Source organism: Anopheles coluzzii, chromosome 3 (genome assembly GCF_943734685.1).
Source record: "Anopheles coluzzii chromosome 3, AcolN3, whole genome shotgun sequence".
Lineage (NCBI taxonomy): Eukaryota > Metazoa > Arthropoda > Insecta > Diptera > Culicidae > Anopheles > Anopheles coluzzii.
The window spans coordinates 92,430,189-92,439,266 of NC_064671.1; the positions used below are offsets into that span (position 1 = coordinate 92,430,189).

General features: G+C 51.5%; 5 protein-coding genes across 5 annotated transcripts; 2 read left to right on the plus strand and 3 right to left on the minus strand.

The window, feature by feature from the left end:
• Positions 1-170: 170 nt before the first annotated feature.
• On the plus strand, positions 171-1,315 carry LOC120957232 (haloacid dehalogenase-like hydrolase domain-containing protein 2). The gene is made up of 3 exons (XM_040379319.2): positions 171-384; positions 459-984; positions 1,046-1,315. The coding sequence occupies exons 1-3, from the start codon at positions 191-193 to the stop codon at positions 1,220-1,222; spliced, it is 897 nt and encodes a 298-aa protein (XP_040235253.2). The 5' UTR covers positions 171-190; the 3' UTR covers positions 1,223-1,315.
• Positions 1,316-1,400: 85 nt separating this feature from the next.
• LOC120957231 (NIF3-like protein 1) lies at positions 1,401-2,533 on the minus strand. Its single transcript, XM_040379318.2, has 2 exons — positions 2,272-2,533; positions 1,401-2,204 (listed from the first exon to the last, which is right to left on the minus strand). Exons 1-2 carry the CDS (start codon positions 2,460-2,462, stop codon positions 1,493-1,495), a joined length of 903 nt encoding a protein of 300 aa, XP_040235252.2. The 5' UTR covers positions 2,463-2,533; the 3' UTR covers positions 1,401-1,492.
• Positions 2,534-2,634: 101 nt separating this feature from the next.
• On the minus strand, positions 2,635-4,599 carry LOC120957227 (histone acetyltransferase KAT8-like). Its single transcript, XM_040379311.2, has 2 exons — positions 4,182-4,599; positions 2,635-4,117 (listed from the first exon to the last, which is right to left on the minus strand). The coding sequence occupies exons 1-2, from the start codon at positions 4,440-4,442 to the stop codon at positions 2,720-2,722; spliced, it is 1,659 nt and encodes a 552-aa protein (XP_040235245.2). The 5' UTR covers positions 4,443-4,599; the 3' UTR covers positions 2,635-2,719.
• Positions 4,600-5,056: 457 nt separating this feature from the next.
• On the plus strand, positions 5,057-7,200 carry LOC120957228 (alpha-amylase A-like). The gene is made up of 2 exons (XM_040379313.2): positions 5,057-6,862; positions 6,959-7,200. Exons 1-2 carry the CDS (start codon positions 5,366-5,368, stop codon positions 6,968-6,970), a joined length of 1,509 nt encoding a protein of 502 aa, XP_040235247.2. The 5' UTR covers positions 5,057-5,365; the 3' UTR covers positions 6,971-7,200.
• On the minus strand, positions 6,957-9,022 carry LOC120957229 (leucine-rich repeat-containing protein 1). The gene is made up of 3 exons (XM_040379314.2): positions 8,172-9,022; positions 7,463-8,099; positions 6,957-7,120 (listed from the first exon to the last, which is right to left on the minus strand). Exons 1-3 carry the CDS (start codon positions 8,518-8,520, stop codon positions 7,000-7,002), a joined length of 1,107 nt encoding a protein of 368 aa, XP_040235248.2. The 5' UTR covers positions 8,521-9,022; the 3' UTR covers positions 6,957-6,999.
• Positions 9,023-9,078: the final 56 nt, after the last annotated feature.

Genomic DNA, 9,078 nt, shown 5'->3' on the forward strand with positions numbered 1-9,078 from the left:
ATTTATTATGGTTTAAAGTTCATTTTAGAGCAAGTTGATGTACCTAAACAGAAAAATAAACTTTTGGATTGCGATAAACTCTTGATTTGAGCAAATTTATTTCGCAAAATTCAAAGCATAGCGCCAGTGTTGCCAGTTGAAAACGCACCGTTGACATTGCTGTCAAACAACGACCACAATCGAATTTCAAATGAAAACATTCACCAAATTCTGGACTTTCCAGAAAAGTGCCTCGTTTGTTGGTTTATATCCTTTTTCTGCCCTTTTTACCGTCCCACAACGCAACATGGCTGTGCAGCGTGTGAAATTAGCTTTGATTGATCTCAGCGGAACGTTACACGTGGACGATCAACCTACCATGGGAGCAGTGGAAGCGCTGAAAAGGTAACAGGGTTCAGCGTTTTTCAGATTTTCATCCACAATTCCTCATATAAACAGCTCTCTGCATTTCTCCGCAGGCTTCGACAGCATGGTGTACAAGTGAAATTCGTTACCAACACGACGAAGGAAAGTGTCGGCTCGCTGTACGATCGGTTACGTAAAATAGGATTCGAACTGCAGCGGGATGAGATTTACGGTTCGCTAGGGGCGACGGCCGAGTACGTGAGGAGAAACAACCTCAACCCGTACTACCTGCTGACGGACGATGCCCGCACCGATATGCCTCCGAACGATCCGGAACGTGCGCTCGACTCGGTCGTGGTTGGGCTGGCGCCGGAACGGTTCTGCTACGAGCATCTGAACGAAGCGTTCCGTGTGCTGCACCAGCGAAGCGTCAAGCAGGAAGTTCAGCTGGTGGCCGTACATGAAGGACGTTACTACAAAGCGAAGGATGGGATCGCACTCGGCCCTGGGTGCTTTGTGAAAGGGCTGGAGTATAGTACGGGCGTGCCGGCAGTGTGTATTGGCAAACCGAACGAATACTTTTTCCGCTCTGCCCTGCCGGATGGCATCGATGTGGCCGAGTGCGTCATGATCGGGGATGTATGTATCAGGTGGATTTGAAAACGAGAGAGTAAGTAATGCCATTTTCGCTATATTACAGGATCCGAATGATGATTGTCTCGGTGCGATGCGCATCGGAATGAAGGGCTACCTGGTGGAGACGGGGAAATATCAACCGGAAAAATACACCGACGAAGATCGCCCCGCGGTCAGTGGAATCTTCCCAACGTTCAGTGATGTGGTGCAGCACATTATCTCCAGTTCGGCGGAACAATAATTTTCGACGGCGCGGAGGAATTGCTTGTAAGTCATAACCCTTAGTAGATTATTTATTGAAGCAATCTTGAAAAAAAAGCATGAAGGCAGTGAATATTACGCGAATTTACCAACCTATAGAGACCTCCGAAACCATCCCGTCATGTAGTCGAATAGTTCAAATAGTTACTCCTTAAGAATTATTTTCCAAAAATTCCTTTTTATTCGATCAATCGATTCTCAAACATAGCATTCTTCTGAAAAACCTACTGTTAAGGAAAGAGACCCTCGTTTAGTTTGCATTTTCTCGCAATGCCAGCTTCATCGGATCTCTATCGCTGCTCGACACGTGAACCGTAACACCGCCGTTCAGCCGCTTGCTTAGAATATCCTTGAACACGCTCAGATAGCCACGCTCCGAGTTGCTGTGGCCAAGCAGCACCACACACGTGCCATTGCTCGTCGCCTCCAGCACCTCGTGGTGCGACATTTCCCCCGTAATGTACATGTCGGCCTTCACGCCCTTCAGCACACTTGCGCCCGATCCGGCACAAACGGCGTACGTTTGCACCTTGCGGTTTGTGTCCCCGCTCGACGCAAAGCTCACCATGGCACAGTCCATTGCTGTGTGCTTCACAATCTGTTGAACGGCATCGCGTTCCGAAAGAGGTTCACCCTTCACGGTACACAGTCGACCAGCACCGTAAGCCGCGTTGATCGGATTCTCCAGGATCGGTCGGGCATCGGCATGGGGAAGCGAGTCCGCTAGCCAATCGTTCACCCCGTTGGTCACGTTGTCCCAGCTCGTGTGAGGGGAATAGATCGCTATATCGTGACGGATGCAATCGATCACAATGCGCTCCTTCCACGACGCTTGGGTGAGTCGCTTGAGCGGTGCAAAGATCGGCGGATGGTAGGAGATGATCATTTGGGCGCCGGTTTCCCGTGCCTCCGCTACTACCGCTTCCGTCAGATCGATCGTTAGAAGGATGTTGGTAATGGAACTAAGAGTCAAAAAGGATACAAAATGTCAGATATAAGGGATTCTTTTTGCGTTCCATCCATCCTTACCTTTTATTATTCCTCGGCTCCACCAGTAAGCCTACATTGTCCCACTTTTCCGCCAGGTTTTCCGGTGCGAACTCGCTCAGTTTTGCGACGACCTCCGGAAGCGTTGCCATTGCACGTGTCTTGAGGGACTGTTGACCAAACTTCAAGATATTCCGATGGAAAAGGATAGTCGAGCAGGTTTTCAATAACATTCAACACGATTCTTAACAAATGAAATGGCAAAATTACTCAGTTATGCTCTGTAAATGCCGGTTGTAAGGAATGGAAATGCAATGTTTTTGTTTTTCTCCCCTGTTTCTTCTCATGACATCTGTCATCAGACCGTGCAGGCGCAAGGTGTATACAATATTCAAACACGAACGATTTCGTTAGGAGCTACATGATTCTAGTTTTAATTGTTCACCATTAAAAATCGTTCACCGCTCCCACACCGCATGACGCGTTAAAGCTAATTTTTCTTTATCTGCTTCGCTGGGTTGTTGCGCTTCTGGGGCGTCCACTTGAGGTACGCCGGGTCCACCATCAGCTTCGGCTTCTTGAACTGTGGCATCTGCAGATGCTCCTGGATCTGCTTCATCGTCACACAAATCACGTGCTGGCCCTTCCAGTACTTAACCATGTTCATCGACTGCAGCGTGTAGATGATATCGTCCGGCGTGATGCCGGACAGCTCGCTCAGCTCCTTTATCGTCGTCGTCCGGTAGTCCTTGATCAGCTTCAGCAGCGTGTACGCCCAGTAGCTGCGATAGCTCAGCTTGCCCAGATCGGAGAGCGGCTTTTCCGGACTGCCGATCACTCCCTCCAGACGTGACAGTTCGTAGCTGAACCCGATCAGCAGCTTGCCGTAGCCCTTGCGCTGGTAGGGCGGCAGTATGAGAATGCACGCGACATTGTTGCCCTCGGGCGATTCCTTCTCCTTGGAGAAGTACCCCACGATATGCTGCCCTTCGCGGTCGATCTCGCACAGCACGTAGAAGTAGAACGGGTCCACATCGTAGTAAAGCGTTTTGTGGTCGAGGAACAGCTTCGCCATCAGACAAAGCGTCTGGCAGTAGAACCGGTGGTCCTTGCCGTCGATTTCAAAGATGGACAGTGTGCCCTTCCGGTAAATCTCGCTGCCCGGCGGCTGCCGTCTCGTGCAGACGGCCTTGTGCTCCTTCAGCGTTTTGGCCAGCCGCATGTACCGCAGACAGTACTCGCACACGTACATCGTGCCGACTTTGCCGTACTCTTCCGGGTACGGCGAAAAGTACCACGTGTCGATCTCGTACTTCCCGATGCGCAGCTTGTCGATGTACTTCACCTTCGTGATCGCTTCGTGCTCCTTTTCCAGCGCCGCCGTGGTCGGGTCCATGTCGGCGTACGTTTTCTGCACGTGATTGATCTCATCGTGGCGTCGCTTCTGGTTGCGCGTGATCTTGCGATCCGTATCGCCACCGTCCAGGCTGGATGCGATGTGATCCGTCCCGCCCAACAGCAGCGTGCTGGCTTCCTTCGAGCCCGGCTTTAGCCCGCTGAAGCGATCCTTCGCATTGGCTGTGGTCGATCCGAGTGGACTTTTCCTCGCCGTCGCCCCTTCGCCGGACGCGTTCGGTGGAATGGACGTGCTGGTGGAGCGATCGCCGACACCGGTCGGACTGCCGCCCGGCATGCTTTCGCTCGATATTCGATCCCGCGTCACCCATTGATCTAGCCGCCGGTTGAGACCTTCGTAGTGGATGTAGTACTCCAGCTGCTTCGGATCCGAGGGATTCTGTCGCGATTGTATCAACTGTGCCAAATGCCACGAACCATCCTGCCGCTGTACCATGTACTCCTCTCCAATAACCAGCTCATCTTTGTTGCCCTACAAAAACAAACCACAGTTAAGCTTTTGTACAAGAAAAAGCTTTTCCGCTTGTTATGCTTACCTCCCCGCCACTTGCATCCGGCGAACCGGCCGCACTGGAACTTACTCCATCCGGCCCGGACTGCGTGTCGGAAGCGGGTTTATCTTTCGTTTGTTTGGAACTAGCAGCAGCGGCAGCAGCAGTGCTGCCGTCTCCCGCATGTGTATTGCCGCTACCACCACCACCACCACTGCCCGTACCGCTTGACGGCGACGACGCCGCGTTCGTTTTGTTTTCCTTCTCGCTGTCCGCGTTGGCTCGCAGCGATTTTTGCGAAACCATGTTCGCGGAACGTACACTGGAATGTGTTTTCCACCGCTCGCGGGTTGAAAAATCAATAGAATGACGTGTTTTTCCGCACGAAAATGCCCTCGCCAAAACTGCGACTCCGCTGCCGCTTGCTTGGGTATGAAAATGTCACTTGAGGGCAGTGTTGCCAGTCGCAGCTTTGATTGTGGTTTTTGTTTGGGTTTTTGATGCGCTGCTCGAAAACTGCTCGAACGGCACGCTCGAATTAAAGTTCTAGAAATGGTCGGTGAGTGCGCTCAAAAGTTCGGTTGGTTTATGTAAGGAAATATTTATTTATTTCTTTAACACAAATTATCTCGCAAATGGCTTCGTTTTGTTTTCTGTGCCACCACATTTAAATCCTGATCTTTAGTGTCTGATCGATCTGATCGATTTTTATTCGAATTAAAACTGCCATTATCCTTCTCACCCATCAGTGGAAATTGAAAAAAACAAGGTTATCGGACACCTGTTTGTGGCAAATTTCGCTCAAATCCTTGCTAATCACACCAAAATACTGTGTTCTATTATCAAGAAGAACTTGTAATCTTGATTGTCTTTACGTACATGCATTGCAATAACACAATACTTCAGCTATTTGTTATTTGGCTTTTTGTTCTTTTTAAACTCCATTCATATTGAGCATAACACACGCAAAATGGGAGATAACTAATCTCTACTGGAACTGGTTTGCTTGTCGAACAAGCTCACACCTCTCGAGCGAACAACAGCACGCTATCAGCACCCCCGCGTCGTATCATGTAACGTTGAACGATAAAACAATCGCCCACCCTAACATTGCTTTCCCATCAACTGATTTGGTCGGCCAGAAGCTATAAAATGAATGCAATCCGCACCTATTGGTCCAGTGCCCCACTGTCGGGTTGTCGTTAAATTGGTGTCCTTCCCTGTGAAAAATGAAGCTTTTAGTGCGCCTCGCACCGATCCTGCTGCTAGCCCTAACCGGTCGCCCGGTAGCCGCCCAGCACGATCCCCACTTTGTCCGCGGCCACAGCACGATCGTGCATCTGTTCGAGTGGAAATGGAGCGACATTGCGGACGAGTGTGAGCGCTTCCTGGGGCCCAAAGGGTACGGCGGTGTGCAGCTGTCTCCGGTGAACGAGAACATCGTCATTCGACTGGCTGATGGATCCCGCCCGTGGTGGGAACGGTATCAGCCCATTTCCTTCAAGCTGGACACGCGATCGGGCTCGGAGGCTGAGTTTGCGGACATGTCGCGGCGCTGCAATGCGGCCGGCGTGCGTCTGTACGTGGACATCATCATCAACCACATGGGAGCGACGCAACCCGTCGAGCCGGCTTTTGGTACGGGAAGTTCCACGGCCATTCCCTCGGACCGTCAGTTCCCGGCGGTACCGTTCGGATGGCCCGACTTTAACCCACCGTGTGCCATCAACGATTGGGGCAATGCGGAGCAGATCCGGAACTGCGAGCTGGTGGGACTGCACGATCTGAACCAGGCGGTGCCGTGGGTGCGTGACCGTGTCGTTGACTTCCTGAACCATCTGATCGAGCTCGGTGTGGCCGGATTCCGCGTGGATGCGGCCAAACACATGTGGCCCGCCGATCTGGCGGTGATCTTCGGACGGCTCAACAACCTCAACACTGCGTACGGGTTTGCGCCGGGATCGCGCGCATTCCTCGCGCAGGAAGTCATCGATATGGGGGCGCACGAAGCGGTTCGCAAGTTTGAGTACACGTTCCTCGGCACAGTGACGGAGTTTATGTTCTCGCACTATCTTGGTCGTGCGTTCGGTGGAAATGACGCGCTCCGCTGGCTGTCGAACTTTGGCGAAGCGTGGGGTCTGCTGGCGTCCCGCGAAGCGTTCGTGTTCGTGGACAATCACGACAATCAGCGCGGTGACTACGGTATTCTCACGTACAAACAGCCCAAACCGTACAAGATGGCCACTGCGTTTGCGGCCGCGTATCCGTACGGCCAGCTGCGCATCATGAGCTCGTTCGCGTTCACCGACTTTGACCAGGGGCCGCCGTCCGATGCGCAGGGCAACCTGCTGTCGCCCATCATCAATCCGGACAAGACGTGCGGCGGCGGCTGGGTGTGCGAGCACCGGTGGCGCCAGATGTACAGTATGATCCACTTCCGCAACCTTGCCTGGGGTACGCCGCTGCAGCACTGGTGGGACAATGGCAACAATCAGATTGCGTTTGCCCGCGGGGACGTCGGCTTTGTGGCGTTCAACAACGAACCGTTCGACATGAACGTGATCCTGCAGACGGGGCTGCCGGCCGGTATCTACTGTGATGTGATTTCGGGTGCTCGCGAGGGCGAAACGTGCACCGGGCTGCAGGTGATTGTAGAGCCGAACGGGTTCGCCTCGATTTCTATCCGAGCCAACGCGGAGGACGGTGTGATTGCGATCCACAGTGAGGTAAGTGTGTTGCCGAATGAGGTCTTATGGCCGGGAGTACAATCGAATCTATCTAACTAAACCACTTTCACGCTTCTCCAATTCTCTTTATCGTAGTCTCGGCTGTAAGGCTGTATTGATGGCAGTATGACGACGCTTTAGACGGGAATTTCCCACGACAGCTCCTCGTACGTGTCACAGTTGTACTGGAACCATCGGTCCGCGCAAAGCTTCGAGCAGAACAACACACTAAGTACAAAATTTCGCGCATATTCCTTCCTGCAAATAAATACAATTGAAGAAGAAAACAAAAACAACTTGAAATTAATAAACGCCAATCTCCCAAGGTGGGTACAGAACAGTTGCAAATGATAAGATTGTGAAATTGTGAGCGATAAGAGACGAACCTACGGAGGCAAGTGTTATCTGCTGTGAGTTGAGGTTGGTTGTATTATTGGGGGGGGGGACTTAATTCGTAGCGGGATTACCAATTTTCAATCCAACAAAGCGGTTTAATAGATGAATGAATTACTACGTGAAGCACGTGCTCGATCGTTCCAAACTCGGTGGAGACGCATGGTGTCCCTTACAACCGCGAAGCTGCGCGTAGCGTTCACTCACCTCTTAACCAGCGCGACGACTGCTTCGATGAAAATTTCCTTCTCACATGGTACACTGGCACAGTAGGCTACCGGTCCTTGAAGCAAACGGGTGGTAAGGCACTGTGGCAAACCAAGCCGCTCCAAAACATCCAACCGTACCCGGCACCGGGAAACCACTCGTAACGCTGTCGCTAGCAGAGAGTTTGGAGCAGTGCCCACTTTTTTACGATCACTCACATACGCCAACTCGGACGGAAAGTTCAACAGATACGGTACCGCTTTACAAACGAGTTGCCGATAGCAGGAAGGGTTTCGGATTCGCTTCACCTTGTCCTCGAGCGCATCGTAATCGGGCGGCGCGAAGCGCTCCAGTGCCAGTGGACAGTGCGTTAGGCTGCGGTTGTTGCTGAACAGCAGTGCAAATGCGAGTGTGGTTGTGTTGGTGTAGCACGGGAGCTGAAACAAGTTGCAACGTTCCGCGGACACGTACGTCAACCGGGGCAGATTGAAGAGCCGCGTCGGCACGGACACCAGCCCGGGATTGTCGTCCATCAGGAGATCTTCTAGCGCGACGCACTGTGACAGCTGGATGGGAATGTTTGTGAGACGATTTTTGCGAATTTCCAGCACCTCCAGCTTGCGTAGTTGGCCTAGTTCTGGAAAATAGCGGAAAAAACGCTTTAAGGCAATGGCAAATTCCGTATGAACAGAGCACAATGTGTACATACCAGCAGGCAGTTGGTGGAGATAGTTTCCGTTCAGCAGCAGCTTGGTTAACTGCTTCAACCGTCCCACCGTGTGCGGCAACCGGTGAAGGGAATTCTCCGACAGATCGAGCGTTTCCAGACACTCGAAGCGGCCGATCTGGTTCGGCAGCGATTCGATCATATTGCCCGCGAGGCACAGAAACCGCAAATGGCACATCTCCACGAAGAACCAATCGGGCAAGGTGTGGATGAGATTTTCTTTCAGATAAATTTCGGAAATCTCCTCACTGCCCTGGCCGCGCAAACCCTCCGGGATGGAACGATAGTCGCGATAGCTTAGGTGCATAATGCTTCTGAAATCGCCTTCCATTGGTTGTACTTAATCAATTTTGTGTTGCCAAAAACTACCCAACAAATCAAACGATTGTGGAATGTTCACCACTTTGGTCCAACAAACAAACACAGCACACGTAACGATCGGTCTGCTCCTTCTTCGCTGTTGACGCTCGACTTTGCTTCACGGTATAGTAGAATCGACTAGCCATAAGATCGCGTCCGTGGGGGCGCTTAGCACATGCGCCAAATTTTTAAAAATAACGAAAAGGGAAAAATTAAAAACACAATTACATCAAAACAAAACCATCATCAGCCCCTCCCCCTCTCCATAACGTGCTGCGGTCAACTCGGCTGATGCAAGTGTGCACGATCAGTTGTGTGTTGTTTTGCTCCCTTTCTCACTTTTTCTCCCTCTCTCTATCTCAACCAATGCTTGCTGAGTGTGAGAAATCTCAACCCATACAGACACACCTGCGTCATGACGCACGATCCAATAGTATGGGGTGGCCGTCTAACCCCCTTTTCACACTGTCCCTTTAACGAGATGAAAAACTAAAATAAAACCTACCCGAATGATGATTTGAACGCGAAA